Raw genomic sequence first — 22611 nt, forward strand, 5'->3', positions numbered from 1 at the left:
CAGGTAGTGTCCTAGATAAATATGCACGAAATACAATGGTTAACTCTAAAGAGTGGGACACTTTTCGTTTTATGGTCCTTCTGCAACTTGACTTTTTTATTGTACGTATATTATGTATACTTAAAGAAAATAATTTGTACAGCTTACTATAATGGTCTTTTAATTGATCTGTTTCGCCTCCTAACCAGTGATGACCCCGAAGACAGACATTTACCACTCTGTTGGTTTTTAATTGAAATGATGTACATAAATGTGGGGCATGCTTGCACCGTCCGGATGGGCCTGAGGTCCGGCAGCGGAGAGCGACCTGGGCGGGGCGGGAGGTGGCAGTGGGGGTCCTCCCGGATCACCAGAGAGACGAGCGGCCGTGCTCCTAGAGAGGCAAGGAACCCGCCAGACTCCGCCGCTCGGCTGCGGGCGCGGCGAGTGGAGAAGCTTTTGTGCCGGCCCAGCTGCCGGAGGCGCCGGCGACACCCATCAGCCCCGCCAGCCCGCCAGTAGCACGGCCTGGGCTCTGGGGAAACCGGCGCTCTCGACTGGGCAGCCCCGGGCCTCTGCGCTCCCTCGGGAGCCTTTCACGAGGTCGGCTACGTCTTTGTTGTGCGCGTTCCTGAACTTTTGGTCCATTAATCAACAATTAGACACGCAGGTATTCAGTGCCTGGCGCGGTGCTAGATGCTGGGTGTAATCTCAGAAAAATACATTCTGGGGTGCGCCTGAGGGTGCTGGCTGCTGGCATCTCAGGTGCTTTACGTGCATTCGTGAAGAAGTCCATCAGTATTTGTTGAATACCAGGTACGTGCCGGGCTTGTAGAGTCTATGCAGAGATAAACTCCTGTCCTCAAGAACCCCGGTGGGGATGGGCTGGGTGATCTGTAATACGAGATGGAGGAGATGAAGGTTTTCCATGGGAACACCCATCTCTACCTGTGTGGCTTACTTTTCCTGTCTATATGTTAGGGTTAGGGGTGGCCAGGGAAGGTTTCACATAGAACATTTGCGCTGGCCCTTGGGAATTTACCCTTAGAAGGGGGTCCTGACTGTATAGAGTGGGTGGAAAAAAAATTGAGTACTTAGCATGGCAGTGAGATAAGGAATTTGGGAAGACCATGGCTTTCTTGAAAGTAGGAACTAAGTCTTTTATTCCAGAGTTAGCTTTACGCCTGGAAAACAATGAGATGCTCCACAAATGTTTATTGAGTGACAAACAAATCAGCAAAATCCAGTAAAGATTAGATCCTGGGGAGTTTGGGTTTACTTCAACGAGTTTAATGAAAACTTTGTATGTGTTTATGTGTGTGTAAGGTATGTTGAATATGGTCAGAATTGTGCTTTAGGGAATATTAATCCAGTGACCATAGAAGCGGGGAATTGGGCAGGAATACCATAACATTATTGTGACAGTGAATGAAAATGATAGTAAAATAATAAGGAAAGAATGGCTGCAAGAGGCGTTTTTAAGAATTGACTTGATTCACTGATTGTATATAGAGGCTGTTTAAAAGACTGAATGCATGGAAGATGATGGTGATGCCAGTAGAAATGGAGAAATACAGAGTGAATGCAGCTTTGAGGAACTCTGATCTTAGTTTGAGATCTGTTGAAATTATAGTGCAGGAGAAGCCCACAGCTGCTGGCATTTCAAGATGTGGGTTTGGAGTGCAAAAAGCAAGCTGGAGCCAAAGATTTGAGTCTTCTTGGGAACAGAGATATATTGAAAGTGTGACTAAGGAGATCACAAAGGAAAAAACGAAGAGAGGGAAGAAAAGAACTTGATGCATTTCTACTGTTTCAGTTATGTGTTGTTGCATCAAAAATCAAACTCTAAACTTAGTGGCTGAAAACAAGCTCAGCTTATTGTTCCTCAGGATTCTGCAGGTTGACTGGGTAGTTCTACTGGTCTCACCTGGAGTTACTAATAGAGCTGCATTCAGCTGGTGAATTATTTGAGCACTAGGCCCGGCTGGGTTTTAGCTTGGTCATTTTGGTTCTCATCCACGTGACCTCTGTCTAGCTAGCTTGGGCCTCTCACAGCATGGCAGTCTTATGGCAGTGAGCCAAGAGCTACAGCAGCACTCTCTCTCTTACAGTGTCATTTCTGCCGTATTCCATTGGTCAAAGCAAGTCATAGGCCAGAACAGATTCAAGGGAAGGAAAAATAGACTCCACCCCTTGATGAGAACAGTGGCAAAATCTCATCACAAAAGGTGTTTGAGGATGGGAGACTTTGGAAACAGTCTATTACACCTACATTTAAAGTGGAATATTCAGTGAGAGTTACACAGATATAGATGACCTTTGAGACTGTATTATTTGCCCATGAAGGCAGCCATCTGCCTCCTCAATGGGTAAAATGATCCCTTCTCCCCAGCTAAAGTGCAAGCTACTTGAGCATTCTTATTGCTAACGCTTCTTCCTTCATATCCTACATCCCTTACCTCTGGACTCAGACCCTTTAGTACTAGTTCAAAATATACTTCTGATTCATTTCACTGATAAATAGAAGCAAGTAGGCTCAGCTTTTGAGCATTACCTACAGTGGGTACAAAAATATAAGTAGATTACATACAGTTTTGAAGATCTTAGAATTTGTGTGTTGCTGATCAGTTCTTATGCCTCAGATCTCTATTTCTGAACACAGACCCCCAAGCTAAGTGAAGCTTTAGCCTCTAAACTCAACATGTATGAAGCTTTGCCATGCTCTGCTCCTGAAAATGAAGATGGCCTTGTGAAAGTGAAGGAGGAAGATCCCACCTGGGAGCAGGTGTGCAACTCACAGGAGGGCAGCTCCCACACTCAGGAGATTTGCCGCCTGCGCTTTCGGCAGTTCAGCTACCAGGAGGCTCATGGACCCCAGGAAGCTCTGGCCCAACTCCGAGAACTTTGTCATCAATGGCTGAGACCCGAGATGCACACCAAGGAACAGATAATGGAACTGCTGGTGCTGGAGCAGTTCCTGACCATCCTGCCCAAGGAGCTCCAGCCCTGTGTGAAGACATATCCTCTGGAGAGTGGAGAGGAGGCAGTGACAGTGCTGGAGAATCTAGAGACAGGAAGTGGAGACACAGGACAACAGGTGGGAAGAAAATGTGTGTGGTGGTGCGGGAGAAGAACAGGGGGACATGTATCAGTTTATTTTTAACTTTTTATTTTGAAATAACTTCTAATTTATAGAAGTATTAGAAGAATAAAGAACTCCTGTAAACTCTTCATCCAGATTTGCCAGTTGTTAACATCTGTTTCATGAAGTCCCATTGTTGTGTACACACTTGTGCAAGGAAGTGCATTCCCCCCCAATATGCATATGTACATGTATACACACACATACATACATACACACATGCAGTATTTTTTTTTTCCTCAAACCATTTGAGAGTTAGTTGCAAACACTATATCCCTTTACCTCACTGTTGCCCAGGCTGGAGTGCAGTGGTACAATCATAGCCTCATTGCGGTCTTGAACTGCAGTGGTGGAAGGCTCCTGAGTAGATGAGGCTACAGGTGCGTGCCACCATGCCTGGCTAATTTATCTTTAATTTTTTGTAGAGGGGGTGGGGTTTTGCTGTATTGCCCAGGCTGATCTTGAACGCCTGGCCTCAAGTTACCATGCTGCCTTGGCCTCCTAAAGTGTTGGGATTACAGGCGTGAGCCACTGCACCGGCCATTCAGTGTGGATTTCTGAAGAGTGAGGACATTCTGTTGTATAACCAGAATACAAAAATCAAGTTTAGGGAAATTAAAATTATGATACTGTCATATAACCTTAGTCTTTATTCGTATTTTGCCATGTTATCCTAATAATGTTCTTTATGAAAATTTTCCTCTGATTCAGGATACGAGCCAGCATCACATATTGCAGTTAGTTGCCATATCTCTGGTCTTTGTGAATCTGGAGTAGCTGCTGTCTTTCTTTGTCATGACATTGTTATTTTTGAATAGTACAGCTAGTTTTTTTGGAGAATATCTCTCAATTTGAGTTTGTCCTATAATTTCTCGTGGTCAGATTCAGGCTGCACATTTTGGCTAGAATACCACAGAGGTAATGTTGTGTTCTCAGTGCATCACTTCAGGAGGTGCGTAGTGATGATTTGTCTCATTACTGATGAGGTTATGGTGGTACCTGTCAAATTTCTCCAGTAGAAAGTTACCATTTCCCCCTATGTAATTACTAAGTAATCTGTGGGAGACATTTTGAGTTGGTATACATATCCTGTTCCTCGTTAAACTTTGACCAGTGTTTGTTGTTTTTGTTTTTCTGGGCTGGGATCCTTTGCCTATCTTTTCTGCTTTGTTTGCTGCTGTATCCTCAGCATATAGAACAGTGCCTGGCTCTTAGCATGCAGTCCATATATGCATGCCTTTTCAAAATAAATCTTTTGTTTCCAGGCCTCTGTCTATATTCAGGGACAGGACATGTGCCCAATGGTGACAGAATATCAAGGAGTCTCTTTGGAATGTTCGAGCCTCCAGCTCCTGCCTGGGGTAACCACTCTGAAGTGTGAACCTCCACCGCTTCCTCAAGAGAACCCCCAAGAAGTGAGTGGTGAGTGCTAGAGTGAGTTTAGTGAGGACACTGGGAGCTGGCCACTGACACTTGCACAGCCTTCTTGTCCTCAAGTTTGTATACACTGTGAAATGATTACCACAAGCTAACTTACATATCTCACAGTTACCTTTTATGTGTCTGTGGTAAGAATTCCTAAGATCTACTCCCATGAAATTTCAAATATACAATACATTATTACTAACTATAGTGGCCATTCTGTACATAGGTCTTCAGAGCTTATTCATCTTATAACTGCAAGTTTGTACCCTTTGACCAACATCAAGTTTTATTTTTTTGTCTAACCCTATATCTGGACAAAGTTTTAAAGACCTGCTTTATTTTACACTGTGCTTTTTAAGCTGGTTTATTTAGTATGTATGTGTTGTGGACAAGTACATATAATAGTAAAAGTGAATTGGGGCAAGGCTGTTTTTTTTCCAGCAAACTTTATTCCTTCTAGAAATGAAACAACAGCAATACAAAGATTCCATAGTGGTCCATTACGGAAGCAAAGAAAAGCAGAGCAAAGAAAAGTGATGTTCTGTTTTATATTTTGGGTTGGAATTACCACATGTGCTCTTCATTTGATAATTTTGTACTCTGCCATCTGCCAACTGCCAACTGTGTGACCTAGGCAAGTCATTTAATAGGTCATTCAATTAGTCAACAATTATCTGTTTGATCTCTGTGTGTACTCTGCACTCAGCTGTGATTCTTCTGAGTGTGCCTAGGATTTTGGCAGCAATAATTTGGACCTTCTTGATCATTTTGAGGATTGGAAATAATCTTTTAAAGTAACAGCACAGTGGCTGGCATTGTGCAGTCATCATCGCCGTTTTGATTATTGTTGGTTCTTTGGGATCAGTACCTCCTAACAGTTTTTCTAGTTCATGGCTAACATCTCTTCTCTACTTTTCTTTAATATCTTTATTTTTCTGTCTCTTTATCTTCCTTTCTTCTGCTTTCCTGTTTCCCCTCTGTCTCATCTCTCTACTCTCCACATCCTTTCTTTTGCCTCTGTGTTCTCTCCTTGATCCTTCCTTTATCACCAGCTTCTTCCTCCCCTTTATTTTTATCTATGATTTTTATTTTTTCTTTATGTAAAAGTGAATGACTATAAAACACCTTATGAGTTCATAAATCCCACTCCATTTTTTGCGTGAGAGACCCTAAAGCTGTAGAATTTTAGAATTTCTGACAGAATGAAAGCAGTTGTGATGCTCTTTCTCACACAGTAAAATCTACATCTTAGTTCTTGAATGTTTCACAAACATCACATTTGGGGGAAAAGGCTGAGTCTCCAAGAAGGGTACCCTGAAGGCCATCATGTCTCATTTAGGACTCTTACCTTCTCCCTCTACAGGGCCTGTTCCCCACGGATCAGCTCATCTCCAGGAAAAAAGCCCCAGAGACAAGGCTGCAGTGCCTGTGTTTAACCCAGTCAGGTCCCAGGTAAGTAGGATGCCGAAGCTTGTAGGAATGTCAGTAGTGGTCTTTCTCCTTCATTCCATGTTCCTTGCCCTTCTCTTGGCTCACACTCATCATCCCGAGAGCCATTCAGGTGGCATAGTCCCTCTGCCTTCACCTTGTCACAGAATATCACAAAGTGTGTTGCATCATTCAAGGAGCTTGTATTGATTACATGCCATTGTCTCATTTCATTGTTTAGGAGGCATGTCCAAATCTCAAGGCATGGGAGTGAGGGGTGGAGTGAGGCTCCTGGTTTCAGAAAGTGCTCCACTCATTTGATGTTGAGTAACTGATATTTTCTCTTTTGAAGTCTCTGGTTTATCTCCCCAGCTTTAGAACAAGGGCCCTTTCTCACACTACTTTATATTCAGCACATATGCAATTAATGCTTGGTGATAATAATGGAAATTCTATATATCCAAGGTAATACTTAACATCTTCTTCACAAAATGGACTCTGGTTTTTTGTTTTGTTTTGTTTTGTTTTTTTCTTATCAGTGGTTCATTCATTTTCCTAGTCATTCATTTACAAAAAAAAATAAATAAATAAGTCTCTCATTTAAGTCCTCTTAATATCGCTGCCACATCAGTTTCCTCAAGACACTTGCTCAGTCCTCTTCTATGGCTTCTAATTGATTTTTAATTCTATCAGACCCAGTGCCTCGTATTATTAACAAATACTTCCTGAGAAGAAGTGTCTAGAAAATAAAACGTACTCACGCACATTCTGAAAATCAACATAATTCCCTTAAATGTAATATAATGGTATAATGTAGAAACAAAAAAGTTACTTATTTTAAAAGTAGCGTTTCAGTAGGTAGGAATTGAACAATGAGAACACTTGGACACAGGAAGGGGAGCATCGCACACCGGGGCCTGTTGTGGGGTAGGGGGAGGGGGGAGGGATAGCATTAGGAGATATATCTAATGTAAATAACGAGTTAATGGGTACAGCACACCAACATGGCACATGTGTACATATGTAACAAACCTACCATGTACCCTAGAACATAAAGTATTAAAAAAAAAAAAAGTAGTGTTTCAAAATGCAAGTGCTTCATGTGATTATAACTAGGAAATAACATAGTCAGGTGTTTGCACTGAAGTATCATTAGTAAGTTCAAATGAAGGAGGAATAAGATCAGAAGTCCAAGAAAATCAAAGGGCAATGGTGTAGGTGGACAGTAGAATGAAACTAGTATTGAGTCAGATAATACAAGACTAGACAGAGAAAGTGGGGCCCTTAATTGAAGTAGGGCTTAGATGTTATAAATTGAATTATGTCCCTCTAAAAGATATGTGAAAATCCTAACCCCAAGTACCTGTGAATGTGACCTGATTTGGAAATAGACTCTGTCTTAGTCCATTTTGTGTTGCTGATAACAGAATTCCTGAGAATGGGTAATTTATTTTAAAAAGAGGTTTGTTTAGCTCAAAGTTCTGCAACCTGGGAAGTCCAAGATCATCAGCCTGTCTGGTGAGGATCTCATGCTGCTTTAGCTCATGACAGAAAGTGGAATGATGGAGAATCAAGTGTGTGCAAGGGGACCAAACGTTAGAGGCAGCCATCCTTTAAACAGCCTGCTCTTGGATCTGAGCAAGAGCAAGAATAGAAAGCTTATTCAAAGGAATAACAATAGGCCAGGTGCAGTGACTCTCACCTGTAATCCCAGCACTTTGGGAGGCCATGGCAGGAGGATTGCTTGAGGCCAGGAGTTCGAGACCAGCCTGAGTAACACAGCAAGACCCTGTATCTATTAAAAGAAAGAATAGGCCAGGCGCGATGGCTCACGCCTGTAATCCCAACACTTTGGGAGGCTGAGGCGGGTGGATCGTGAGGTCAGGAGTTCGAGACCAGCCTGGCCAACATGGCAAAACCCTGTCTCTACAAAAAATACAAAAAAAAAATTATCCAGGTGTGGTGGCAGGCACCTGTAATCCCAGCTACTTGGGAGACTGAGGCAGGAGAAGCGCTTGAACCTGGGAGATGGAGGTTGCAGTGAGCTAAGATCATGCCATTGCACTCCAGCCTGGGCAACAAGAGCAAGACTCCATCTCAAAAAATTAAAATAAATTAAAAAAAATAGAGAAATAATAACAAAAATCTTCACAAAACTTGAGAAAGATATAAATGTCCAGGTACAGGAAGATCTGAGAACACTGAACAGAATCATCCCAATTAAGACTACTACAAGGCATATAATAATCAAACTCTCAACTCTCAAGGAAAAAGAGAGGATCTTAAAAACAGCAAGAGAAAAGAAACAAACGCTGCACCTCATCTGGCAACAGACTTCTCAATGGCAATCATATAGGCCAGGAGAAGGTGGAATGACGTTTTCAAAGTACTCCAAGAAAAAAACTGACATTCAAGAATATTGTACCCAACAGAATTATCTTTCATTTATGGTGGAGAAAGTGTTTCCTAGACAAACAAAAGCTGAGAGAGTACACCACCACCAGACACATCTTACAAGAAATGCTAAATAATTCTTAATCTAAAAGGAAAGAAGACTAATATGCAAAAAGAAAACTTTTGAAGGCATAAAAGTCACTGATAAAATTAAGTACATGGACAAACCCAGAATACTTTATTACTATAATAGTAGCATACAATATACTCACAACTGTACTGTGAAGTCCCAAGACATACCTATCAAAAACAATAATAGGACTGGACACAGTGGCTCATGCCTGTAAACCCAGTTCTTTGGGAGGCTGAAGTGGGAGGATCACTTGAGACAAGGAGTTTGAGACCAGCCTGGGCAACATGGTAAGACCCTGACGCTGTACCTGGAGACAGGAGACAGAGTAAGACCATATCTTTAAAACAAAACAAACAATAATAGCTAGCAACCTGTCAAGAGATAGGTAATATAAAGATATAAATTGAGACAGTAAAAAGTCAAAATCTAGAGGAATGGAATTAAAGCATATAATTTTTTTCTGTGTGTTTCTGCCTTTGTTTCTACTCTTGTATTTGGGATCTAAGATAAGTTGTCATCTCTTTAAAATAACTTATTATATCTAAAGGTCTTCTTTGTAAGCCTCATGATAACCGCAATGCAAAAACCTATAATAAACACACTAAAAATAGCAACAAATGAAGGCATACTATAAGAGAAAATCACTTAGCCACAGAGGGTTTTTGTTGTTGTTGTTTGAGATAGGGTCTCGCTTTCACTGAGGCTGGAGTGCAGTGGTATCATCTCAGCTCACTGCAACCTCTGTCTCCCGAGCTCAAGTGATCCTCCCACCTCAGCCTCCCAAGTAGCTGGGACCACAGGTGTGTGCCACCATGCCTGGATAATTCTTTGTATTTTTTATACACCTGGGTTTTTACCATGTTGCCCAGGATGGCCTTGAACTTCTGGCCCCAAGCAGTCTGCCCACCTTGACCTCCCAAAGTGCTGGGATTACAGGCATGAGACACCGTGCCCGGCTGTATATAATAATTATAAATACCTATGCATGTAACACCAGAGCTCCCCAGTATATAAAGAAAACATTAATAGATCTAAAAGGAGAGCTAGACTGCGATACAATAATAGTAGGAGATTTTAATTACCCCATTCTCAGTAATTGACACATCATCCAGATAGAAAGTCAACAAAGAAACAGTGGAATTAAACTACATACTAGATCTAATAAGCCTAACTGATATTTACTGAACATGTCACTCAACTGCTACAGAATGCACATTCTTTTCATCAGCACGTGGAACATTCTTAAGAATAAACCATATCTTAGGCCACAAACAAATCTGAACAAATTTTTTAAAACTATAAATCATATCAAGTATCTTTTCTAATCACAGTGGAATAAAACTAGAAAGCAATAACAAGAAAAACCTTGGAAACTACACAAACGCATGGAAATTAAATAGCATGCTTCTGAACAACTAATTTGTCAGGGAAGAAATTAAAAAGGAAATCTAAAAATGTCTTGAAACTAATGAAAATAAAAAATGTGACATAACAAAATTTGTGGGATACAGCAAAAGCAGTACTAAGAAGGAAATTTATAGCAATAAACACCTATATTAAAAAAGTAAAAATACATCAAATGAACAACCTAATGATACACCTCAAGGAACTAGAAGAACAACAACTGACTAAACCCGAAATTAGTAGAAGGAAACAAATAATAAGGATTAGAGCAGAAATAACTGAAATTGAGACAAAAAAAAAAAAAAAAAAAGAAAAACCCAGAAGAACAGTGAAACAAGAAGTTGGATTTTTCGAAAAGGTAAACAAAATCAAGCCTTTAGCTAGACAAACAAAAAAGGAGAAGACCCAAATGAATAAAATCAGAAATGAAAAAGACGTAACAGCTGAGACCTCAGAAATACAAAGAACTATTAGAGACTCTTATGAACAACTATATGACAATAAATTTGAAAACCTAGAAGAAATGGATAAATTCCTAGATACATGCCAACTACTAAGATTGGACCATGAAGAAATAGAAAACCTCAGCAAACCAATAACAAGTAACGAGATAGAATCTGTAACAAAAAGTTTTCAAAGAAAACTTTTTCAAAGAAAAGCCCAGGAGCTGTTGGCTTCCCTGCCAAATTCTAAACATTTAAAAAAGAACTGATACCAATCCTATTCAAACTCTTCAAAAAAAAAAAAAAATTGAAGAAGAGGTACTACTTCCAAATTCATTCTAGGAGGCCAGGATTACCCTGACACTAAAACCAGACTAGGATACAAGATAAAAAGAAAACTACAGACCAATATCACTGATGAGCATAGGTGCAAAAAGTCTCAGTGAAACACAAGCAAACTGAATTCAACAACACATTAAAAAGATCATTCACCATGATCAAGTGGGATTCACTCCAGGGATGCAAGGATGATTCAACATATGCCAATCAATAAATGTGATATATCACATTAATATCAGGAACAAAAACCATATTATTATTTCAATAGATGCTGAAAAGCATTTGATAAAATTCATTGCTTTTTGATAAAAAACCCTTGTCAAAATTGGTATAAAAGGAACATACGTCAAAATTAGGGCCATATATGACAAACCCACAGCTAACATCAAACTGAAGGCCTTTTCTCTAAGGACTGGAACAAGACAAGGATGCCCACTCTCACCACTGTTGTTCAACATAATACCCAAAGTCCTGGCCAGAGCAGTTACACAAGAGAAAGAAATAAATGGCATCCAAACTGGATAGCAAAAAGTCAGGTTAGTCTGTTTGCAGATGATATAATCTTACACCTAGAAAAACCTGAAGACTACACCAAAAAAAAACTGTTAGTGCTGATAAACTAAGTAAAGTTGCAGGATAAAAAATCACTACTCAAAAATTAGTAGCATTTATATACTCCAATAGTGAGCAATCTGAAATAGAAATCAAGAAAATAATCGCATTTACAATAGCTACAAAAAATGTAAAATACTTAGGGAATTCAAATACTAAAAATTTAAACACCAAATTAAGTTAAATTTAGTGTTTAAATTCCCTAGGTATTTAATATTTTTTAGTATTTTATAATTTATAATTTAGTATTTAAATACTAAAGGAGTGAAAGACATATAAGGAAAACTAAAACTCTCATGGAACAAATTGAAGAGGACACAAGAACAATGGAAAGATATTTCATGCTCATGGATTGGAAGAATTTATATTGTTAAAATAATATAAATTATTAGAATTTATATTATTAAAATTACTTCCCAAAACAATTTACAGATTCAGTGTAATCACTATCAAAATACCAATGACATTCTTCACAAAAATCAGAAAAAAAATTCATGTCATGAGCCCTAAATCTAATGACTCGTATTCTTCTAAGAAGTCTGTATTTGCAAATTTACCAAGGGGTTGAAAAAAAAAGAACGAAAAATGCCCAAGTGAAAACACACACAGGGAGAATGCCATGTAATGACTGAGGCAAAGATTTGTGTAACACATCTGCAAGCCGAGGAACACCAAGAATTACTGACAAACACTAAAAACTTGGAAAGAGACATGGAAAATTATCTCATAGAACTTTGTTTTCTTTTCTTTTCTTTTCTTTTTTTTTTTTCTTTTTGAGACAGAGTCTTGCTCTGTTGCCAGGCTGGAGTGCAGTGGTGTGATCTCAGCTCACTGCAACCTCTGACTCCCTGGTTCAAGCGATTCTCCTGCCTCAGCTCTAAAATAGCTGAGATTAAAGGCACGCACCACCACGCCCAGCTAATTTTTGTATTTTTAGTAGAGACAGGGTTTCACCGTGTTGGCCAGGATGGTCTTATCTCCTGACCTAGTCATCCGCCCACCTTGGCCTCCCAAAGTGCTGGGATTACAGGCATGAACCACCGCACCAGGCCTCCCATAGATCTCTCAAAGATAACATGGCCCTGCTGATATATTGATTTTGGATTTCTAGCCTCCAGAGCCATGAGAGAATATAATTCTGTTGTTTTCTGCTATTGAGGTTGTGGTACTTTGTTACGAGAGCTGTAGGAAGGCAATATAAGTTACAAAACAAATTGTGGACAGATAAAAAGGGAGAAAATAAGGAGGTGTGATATTACAGATATACCTCCTTTATTGTGTTTCACTTTATTGTGTTTCACTTTATTGTGCTTTGCAGTATTGAAAGTTTGTGATGACTCTGTGTGGAACAAGTCTGTCAGCACCATTTTTTCTAACAGCGTGTGCTTACTTTGTATGTCACATTTTGGTAATTCTTGCAGTGTTTCAAACTTTATTTTTATATCTGTCATGGTGATCTGTGATCAGTTATTTTTGATGTTGCTATTGAATTTGTTTTGGTGTGCCACAAACCATGCCCATTTAAGATGGCAAACCTAATCGATAAACATTGTATGTGTCCTGACTGCTCCATTGACCAGCTGTTCCCCCATCTCTTTTCCTTTCCTTGGTCCTTGCTATGTCCCGAGACACAATAATATTGAAATGAAACCATTTATAGTAATACTACTACAGTGACCTCTATATGTTCAAGTGAAAAGAAGAGTCACATGTCTCTCAGTTAGTTAAATCAAAAGCTAGAAGTGATTAAGCATAGTAAGGAAGGCATGTTGAAAGCTGAGATAGGCCAAAAGCTAGGAGGCCTCTTGTGCCAAACAGGCAAGTTGTGAATGCAAAGGAAATGTTCTTGAAGGAAATGAAAAGTGCTGGTGAATATACAGATGATAAGAAAGCAAAAAACTTTTCGCTGATATGGAAAAAGTTTGAGTGGTTTGGATAGAAGATCACACCAGACGCAGCATTGCCTTAAGCCAAAGGCTAATCCAGAGCACATCTCTTACTCTCTTCAATTCTGTGAAGGCTGAGAGAGGTGAGGAAGCTATGGAAGAAGAATTGGAAGCTAGCAGAGGTTGGTTCATGAGGTGTAAGGAAGAAGCCATCTCCATAAAATGCATCAGCAACAAGTGCTGATGTAGATGCTGCAGCAGGTTATTCAAATCTAGCTAAAATCACTAATGAGATGGCTACACTAAACAACAGATTTTCAGTGTAGATGAAACAACCTTATATTGGAATAAGATGCCATCTAAGACTTTGATTGCTAGAGAGGAGAAGTCAATGCCTGGCTTCAAAGCTTCAAAGGACAGGCTGACTTGTTAAGGGCTTATGCAGTTGGCGACTTTAAAGTTGAAGCCAGTGTTCGTTTATCATTCTGAAAATCCTAGGGTCCATAAGAATTAGGCTAAACCTACTCTGCCTGTGCTCTAGAAATGGAACAACAAAGCCTGGATGATAGCACATCTGTTTACAGCATAGTTTACTGAATATTTTAAGCCTACTCTTGAGACATAGTACTAAAAAAAAATTCTTTGAAAATATTACTGCTTATTCACAGAGCACCTAGTCACACAAGAGCTCTGAAGGACAGGTACAAGGAAAATTAATGTTTTCAAGCCTTCCAGTACAATACACATTCTGTAACCCATGGATCAAGGAGTAATTTTGACTTTCAAGTCTTATTTTTTGAGAAATACATTTTGTAAGGCTATAGCTGCCATAGATAGTGATTCCACAGATAGTGATGGATCTGGGCAAAGTAAATTAAAAACCTTCTGAAAAGGATTCATCATTCTAGATGCCAGTAAGAACATTTGTGATTCAAGGGAGGAGGTAAAAATACCAACATTAACAGGAGTTTGGAAGAAATTGGTTCCAACACTCATAGTTGTCTTTGAGAGATTTAGGACTTCAGTGGATAATGTAGCCACAGATGTGGTGGAAAGGACTGGTATTAGAAGTGGAACCTGAAGATGTGACTGAATTGCTACCATCTCATGATAAAACTTGAACAGATAAGTTACTTCTTATGGATGAGCAAAGAAAATGGTTTGAAATTGAATCTACTCCTGGTGAAGCATTGTTGAAATGACAACAAAGGATTTAGAATATTAAATAAACTTAGTTGATAAAGCAGCAGCAGGTTTGAGATGATTGACTACAATTTTGAAAGCTGTTCTACTGTGGGTAAAATGCTATCAAACAACATCGCATGCTACACAGAAATCTTTTGTGAAAGAAGAGTCAATCAAGGTGGCCAACGTTACTGTTGTCTTATTTTAAGAAATTGCCACAGCCACCGAAACCTTCAGCAACCACCACACTGGTCAGCAGCCTCCAACATCGCAGGAAGGCCCTCTACCAGCAAAAAGATTATAACTCTCTGAAGGCTCAGATGCTTAATAGCATTTTTTAGCAATAAAGTATTTTTAAATTAAGATATATACTTTTTTTAGATATAATGCTTATCTACAATTAATAGACTACATAGTATAGTGTAAACATAACTTTCACATGCACTCGAAAGCCAAGAAATTTATGTGGCTTGCTTTATTGTGGCGGTCTGGACCTGCAATATCTCTGAGGTATGCCTATGTTTAAATGAGGTGGGCTTTGCCTTTTATTATCAAAATAATTATCTGTTTGTAGTTTGGGATACGGTGATGATGAGTTAAAGAGAAAATATCTTCTGTCTTGAAACTCCCTCCTTGTCAAAACGGACATTCATTCTGTAAAAGACTGGCACTGTATCCTTTTTCAGGCAACAAGAAAGAGAAAGTAGATTGGAAAATGAGAGAAAATCAAGAGGTTTATGAAACCGTGTGGTAGCCTTTTGGAACAGTGTCAGAGAGATAGAAAATCTCAGACAGTTTCCAAAATAAATAATTTCAGTGTGTGATTTTTCTAGCCTAAATATCATTACTAGCTTTGAAATGTTTTTAAACAATCTTTGTTCATGAAATTTAGTGAGATTTCTGCATTTACGTTAGATTCCAAGTCTGTTTAAAGGAGTCTGAAAACTCCATTATGTATTTGTAGTCAGTTTAATTGTGTTTGTTATAACTGCAATATTATATTGAAGTGCTGTTCAACCAAATACATAGAAAATGCTGTAAAACTGTGTAGAATAATCTAAGTGAGTCAACTTTTGTGACAATGTCTTTAATCTATGTAAGCTTCCTTCTCTAACTTTCTTGAATCACTTGATTTTTTTTTTTCAGTATCATCCTATAAAAACTCTTAGGATTCCTATGTTTCAGTGCAGCTGATTTGTATTGATTGTAGGTTTGATTCAGGAGGACACTCAAAAGTCCGCAGGATGTGGAAGAATTATTTGTAGTGTGGGACTGTCCCACATATTGCAAGATGCCTAGCATCTCTGGCCTCACCCTCTGAATGGCATTGGCTTGGAGTGGTGGTGGACTTCATTGTTATAACCAGAAAGATTCCCACAAATTTACTTAATGCCCTGAGGGGCTGGAACTACTGGTCTGCAGTGTGGTATTCAACACCCTTCACAACTGGATTCCTTAACCATGTGAAAACAAAGAGGCTATTTTCTTTTTTTGACTTTTTAGACATTGGTGAAGACTGAGGAAGAAACAGCCCAGGCCCTTGCTACAGAGAAGTGGCCACATCTGAGTCTGGCTCGGAGGAACCTCTGTGGGAACTCAGCTCAGAAGACAGTTACAAGCCTCAGTCTGATGAGTAAGGCCAGGCCTCTGACTGGACCCCTGTCTGGACTCTCATTTTCCCTTCACTCACCCCGGCTTGGCCCTTGGGAGCCCACGTTTCCTTCCACAACCTTCCATTCCCTTCTTCTAGCCTGTGCCTCCAGACTTCTCCTAGGCCTTATCACCTTGCATCCTTCCCAATCACATTTTCTTCTGTTGCTAATCAGCTTACTGATTCTTGTGGTTATCTTCTCTGATCATCCCTTCGAGTTCCCTGTTGCCTTCAGTGACTCCTTTGTATCCTTTTCCCCTTTTTTCTTCCCTATCGAGGATTCCATATAACTTGTCTTTCAGATTTCCCTTCATACTTGGAAGCCCCACGAACACCTCTGTCTGATCTTGTCTTTACCTCAGAGGAGGTCGTCTTCACTCTCTAAGAACACTACGGTTCATGTTTATTTTACTTTTTTAGTTTTTTTTAGAGATGGGGTCTCACTCTGTTGCCCATGCTGGAGCACAGTGGCATGATGATAGTTCACTGCAGTCTCAAACTCCTGGGCTCAAGCAGTCCTCCCACTTCAGCCTTCTAAACAGCTGGGGCTACACCCAGGTAATTTTCTGTAGACACGGAGGCTTGCTTTGTTGCCCAGGCTGGTCTTGAACTCCTGGCCTGAAGCAGTCCTCCCACCTCAGCCTTCCAAAGCACCCAGCCTAATTTTCTTGAAATGTGCTCTGCCCTGTTGGGATCTCTGTCCAGCTGGGCTTTGTTGCCTTAATTAACCTTTCTTACCATTTTCCCATCCCATGCCACATTTTGTAGGATTGCTGAAACTGTGCACCCTTGAAACACCAATATGATTTTTTGTTTGTTTGATTTGGCACATCTGTTCCCTACCTTGGAAGTTTGTTTTTTTTTTTTTTTTTTTTTTTTTTTTTAACTTAACAGAACAGATGACATTTAAATCATTAATACTATATTTTAGCTGAAGAAATTGTAACTAAAGATACATTGTTTAATGCAAAGCAAGAAACTTCTGAAGAAATGGAACAAAGTGGAGAAGCCTCAGGAAAGCCCAACAGGTGAGTGTCCATGGTCCTCAGTGAATCAAATCCTACAGATATAAGAAACTGGAATGGAATCAGAGAAACCAATTGGTCAAAAGCCTGCTTCCCTGGAATAAGATATGATGACTGCCACTCACTTCTGTGGTCATAGAAGGTCCATGCCAAGAAAGTGACCTATTCAAAATGTTCAATATGCAATAAATATACAAAACCTTCAGTTGACACTCAGTTCCCTCCAAGAAGCCTATCCTCATCCAGTCTGTCCTTGATTACCCTTCCCTGGGCTCCCTTACATTTCTGTGGAGCTATAGAGAAGCCAGAAGGCAGATAATTTAACAAGAGTGAGGGCTACAGATGAAGCTGCCATGACAGTTAAGAAAGAAATGTCAGAGCAGAAGAGGACAAGCAGGGTACAGCTTGAGCATTCCAAATCTGAAATGTTCCAAACTCTGAGCTGTTTTGAGCACCAGCATGATGCTCAAAGGAAATGCTCATTGGAGCGTTTTGGATTTCGGATCTTTGGTTAGGGATGCCCAACTGGTATAATGCAAATATTCCAAAATCTGAAAAAATCCAACATTCAAAAATCTTCTGGCCCCAAGCATTTCAGATAAGGGAAAATTAACCTGTATTTTCTTTTTTTTTTTTTTTTTTTTTTTTTGAGACAGAGTCTCGCTTAGTCGCCCAGGCTGGAGTGCAGTGGCGCGATCTCGGCTCACTGCAAGCTCCGCCTCCCGGGTTCACGCCATTCTCCTGCCTCAGCCTCCTGAGTAGCTGGGTCTACAGGCGCCCGCCGCCTCGCCCGGCTAATTTTTTGCATTTTTAGTAGAGACGGGGTTTCACCGTGTTAGCCAGGATGGTCTCGATCTCCTGACCTCGTGATCCGCCCGCCTCGGCCTCCCAAAGTGCTGGGATTACAGGCGTGAGCCACCGCGCCCGGCCTTAACCTGTATTTTCAACCGCCATTAGACCTGAACAAGGTATAGGTCAAAAGGAAAGTTAGCTGATGAAGTGGAAATGAATGACAGTGGTGGGCACTTCATAAGTGCTGGTTGTGGGAATGAATGAACTTGTAACACATACTCCTATGCAAATCAAGAAACTTCTGAAGAAATGGAACAAGGTGGAGAAGCCTCGGGAATGCCCAACATTCCGAGGCTTCTCAGGATTGCAGAAAGAGAGGGAGCAAATCACAAGCAGAGGGTTGGCTTCTGGTGAGGCCATTTGATCCTCAGAGACTTGAGAAAAGAGGAAGCAAGGTGGGATACTTGGCTAAAGAGCGGAGAAGGGGGTATGAATTTTCCTTATTGACATTTGTTCAACTTAGAGAAACTGGGAGCTAAATCTCAGCTAAAGTAGAAATGTCTTAAAGCTTAAGAAGAGAAGTGAAATTTTGCATTAAGATTAGTGAAGACTGAGCCAGCCTCCGCTAAAGGAAGAGAAATGATGTTCAGTAACTTAGAGCAGAGTTATACAACTGGAGAATAGGAATCTGTTGTTGTGTCTTTGAGGTACATTTATTATCAGGCAACTATCAGGTAATTCACAGTGCCTATAAGAATAAAGATATTCATACAACAAAAAGTCTGAAGGTAGGCTATTTCAGGTTTGGTGCAGTAGCTTAACCATGGTATCAAAGGTCTAGCCCCCTGCCCTGCTTCGAGTCCCCCTCCTCACCTCCACCCCACTTTCTTAGCTCACTTTTTTTTCCCATTTCTCACTCCCATTTCCTTCCCTCACAATATTGGGCTTAATGCACTGTAGCTATTAGAGTTTAGATGTCAACAGTAGAAAGACTCAGTGTGATCAAGGAATGCACATATCTAAAAATTAAAAAGTTTGTGTAAAATAATACTTTTCAGCCAGGCGTAGTGGCTCACACTTGTAATCCCAGCACTTTGGGAGGCCAAGGTGAGTGGATCACGAGGTCAGGAGTTTGAGACCAGCCTGGCCAACACAGTGAAACCCTGTCTGTACTAAAAATACAAAAATTAGCTGGGCATGGTGGCACGTGCCTGTAGTCCCAGCTACTCGGGAGGCTGAGGCAGGAGAATCGCTTGAACATGGGAGGCGGAGGTGGCAGTGAGCTGAAATCATGCCACTGTACTCCAGCCTGGGTGACAGAGCTAGATTCTGTCTCAAAAAAAAAAAAAAAAAAAAAAAATTTCATCTTTGTAACTTTAGCCTACTTCCTTGTAGACCTGATAAAAATCAGTCCAAGTGCAATGAGTTGAGAGTTGAGTTTCATTTGTTCTTCCCCAGAGGAGTATGTCCATCAGATGAATATAGAACTAGCAGGGGCTAAGTCCTTCCATATTCAGAAATTCTGTGAGAGGTATGAGGAGACCTGGTAAATAATAACCTTTTTTTCATGTTCAGGTTCAGAACCAATTGACAGGGTCGCAGGAGTGAAATAGATGGTTCTGGAAACCTCAGTTTCTTACAGAAGTTAGACCGGATAAAAACGGCTTAAAGGCAGAGCTAAATAGGCTTGTACTGGCAGAGGAGGAATGTAGCAGATGTCCCTCTGCATAGGTCTTCTCAATGCAACTTGGGGCACCAAGGAGCATGGGATGTCTGCATCCTGCTCCTAAAGAGGACAGAGAGAGGGGTGTACCAAGGATACCCAGTTCTTTCTCCCAGGCTCAAGAGTTAGTTCCATCCTGAGGAGTGAGTAAGAGGTGGAGAGAGGCTAGAAATGTTCAATCTAGCCAAAGTCCTTCCCATGGAAACAAAAGAGAAATAAGTAAGTATCTCCTCCCCACCCCAAGCCACGAAAGATTTAAGCTTCAGCAGATTTATCTTGTGTGAGAGAATATGATTGAGGATTTTTATAACATGTTCTTTTTTTCTTTCCCAGAGAGTGTGCACCCCATATTCCTTGTAGTACTCCTATCCCTGCTGAAAGGACAGTTACACATTTGAACACTCTGAAGGACCGTCACCCAGGTGATCTGTGGGCCCGGATGCACATCTCATCCTTGGAATATGCTGCAGGAGACATTACCCGAAAAGGGAGAAGAAAAGACAAAGCTCGAGTGAGTGAACTGCTCCAAGGTCTCTCATTCTCTGGTGACTCAGATGTGGAAAAAGATAATGAGCCTGAGATCCAGCCTGCTCAAAAGAAGTCAAAGGTGTCTTGTTTCCCAGAAAAGAGTTGGACCAAAAGAGACATTAAACCCAACTTTCCAAGCTGGTCAGCACTAGATTCTGGACTTTTGAATCTCAAGAGTGAAAAGTTGAACCCAGTAGAGCTTTTTGAATTATTTTTTGATGATGAAACATTCAACTTAATTGTCAATGAAACCAATAATTATGCTTCTCAGAAAAATGTCAGCTTGGAAGTCACAGTTCAGGAAATGAGGTGTGTGTTTGGTGTCCTACTTTTGAGTGGATTTATGAGGCATCCTAGAAGGGGAATGTATTGGGAAATCTCTGACACCAATCAGAACCTGGTTAGAGATGCAATCAGAAGGGACAGATTTGAATTGATTTTCTCAAACCTGCACTTTGCAGATAATGGCCACCTAGACCAAAAAGATAAGTTTACAAAGTTGAGACCTCTCATAAAACAAATGAATAAAAATTTCCTCTTGTATGCTCCCCTGGAAGAATACTATTGCTTTGATAAGTCAATGTGTGAATGCTTTGATAGTGACCAATTCCTGAATGGAAAGCCTGTTCGAATTGGATATAAAATTTGGTGTGGTACAACCACACAGGGATATCTGGTTTGGTTTGAGCCCTATCAAGAACAATCAACTATGAAGGTAGATGAGGATCTTGACCTTGGGTTAGGTGGAAATCTAGTAATGAACTTTGCTGATGTTCTTTTAGAGAGAGGTCAGTATCCCTATCACCTGTGTTTTGATAGCTTCTTTACAAGTATCAAATTGTTGTCAGCCTTGAAGAAGAAGGGGGTGAGGGCAACAGGAACAATTCGTGAGAACAGGACTGAAAAATGTCCCCTTATGAATGTAGAACATATGAAAAAAATGAAGAGAGGGTATTTTGATTTCCAAGTAGAAGAAAACAATGAGATAATTTTATGTCGTTGGTATGGGGATGGCATTATCAGTCTGTGTTCCAATGCTGTGGGCATAGAACCAGTCAATGAGATAAGTTATTGTGATGCTGATGATGAGGAAATCCCTCAGATAAGTCAACCATCCATAGTAAAAGTGTATGATGAATGCAAGGAAGGTGTAGCTAAAATGGATCAAATTATTTCAAAGTATAGGGTGAGGATAAGAAGCAAGAAATGGTACTCAATTTTGGTAAGCTACATGATTGATGTAGCCATGAACAATGCATGGCAACTACACAGAGCCTGTAACCCAGGTGCTTCCCTAGACCCCTTGGATTTTCGGAGATTTGTTGCACATTTCTACTTGGAACACAACGCTGATCTGTCAGATTAAGGCACATAAAATGGACATAGTGCAGACATTAATAAGACATAGAAAAATAATTGTACATGCTGTTGTACCCTCCCGAAGTAAATCTGATATATGTAATGAAGTTATTAAATAATTTAATACTTTTAAAAGTCAGACATTTATATAGAGTTTCAAGGACTATTGTAACAATGTTAAAAATTATCTGTGAAAATGTTGAACTGTAGTACTTTTCTCTATGTCAAATTTTGTGTCAGACATGGGAAATCCTTTATTTGTTCAATTGACTATTTTATGCGTTCATTTATTTATTTTTTGAGACACAGTCTCACTCTGTGGCCAGGCTGGAGTGCAGTGGCACTATCTTGGCTCACTGCAACCTCCGACATCCTGGTTCAAGCAATTCTCCTGCCTCAGCCTCCCGAGTAGCTGGGATTACAGCCACGTGCTGCCATGTCCAGCTAACTTTTGTATTTTTAGTAGAGATGGGGTTTCACCATGTTGGCCAGGATGGTCTTGATCTCCTGACCTCGTGATCTGCCCACCTTGGCCTCCCAAAGTGCTGGGATTACAGGCGTGAGCCACCATGCCCGGCTATTTTGTGCATTTAAAGAATGAAATCCTACCTCTTAAAAAAAATTCTCTGAAGACGGCCATTTTTAAGATGCAAGCAATGTCATAGTAACCATAGAATGATGCTGACTCCATAGTTCAAACTAGTGACACAGCTTATGAAGTAAGAATGGTCTAAACAAAACATAGGTGGTAGGAGACTGAAAACCTTAGCATTGGTGTAAAACTGGATTGGATTGTGTGTAAGTGAGAAGGGTCAGGCATGGATATTAAAGGAGAATGCTATAAAGGAAAAACCAGAGGTGAAGCAGTGCCTTCAAATATTGAAATGATAGGTGTATCCTGTGGTGATGGTGTGAGGCAGCAGAAGTCAGGAGAGTAAAGAAAATCAAGGAAACATGAAGCAAATCAGGATAATAAGTAACCGGGAGAGTTAAGGAAAAGATAGGCATAAAGTCAACATAAAGACCATGTTGAAATCACCTGATTAGATATCTAGGCTTAAGGTCATCAGTGATAGGTAACTGAAGGAGAAACACTTGGAAAAGTGAATGATACGGACTGTGACTCCTTAGTGTTGAAGTCTAGTATTGGTGGATTAGTCTGG

At 40.3% G+C, this 22611-nt stretch overlaps 1 protein-coding gene across 3 annotated transcripts; it reads left to right on the top strand.

Annotated features, from left to right (window-relative positions):
- Positions 1-406: 406 nt before the first annotated feature.
- On the top strand, positions 407-21718 carry PGBD1 (piggyBac transposable element derived 1). 3 transcript variants are annotated; one of them, XM_025383221.1, is made up of 7 exons: positions 407-795; positions 2622-3076; positions 4387-4543; positions 5910-5998; positions 15874-16003; positions 16953-17049; positions 19895-21718. In XM_025383221.1, exons 2-7 carry the CDS (start codon positions 2681-2683, stop codon positions 21453-21455), a joined length of 2430 nt encoding a protein of 809 aa, XP_025239006.1. In that variant the 5' UTR covers positions 407-795; positions 2622-2680; the 3' UTR covers positions 21456-21718. The 3 variants fall into 3 exon arrangements, with proteins under 3 accessions (XP_025239006.1, XP_025239007.1, XP_025239008.1); XM_025383222.1 differs by having other exon boundaries at positions 2642-3076; XM_025383223.1 differs by lacking the exon at positions 407-795 and having other exon boundaries at positions 2583-3076.
- The last annotated feature ends 893 nt before the right edge of the window (positions 21719-22611 follow it).

The sequence above is a fragment of the Theropithecus gelada genome, chromosome 4 (assembly GCF_003255815.1).
Source record: "Theropithecus gelada isolate Dixy chromosome 4, Tgel_1.0, whole genome shotgun sequence".
Lineage (NCBI taxonomy): Eukaryota > Metazoa > Chordata > Mammalia > Primates > Cercopithecidae > Theropithecus > Theropithecus gelada.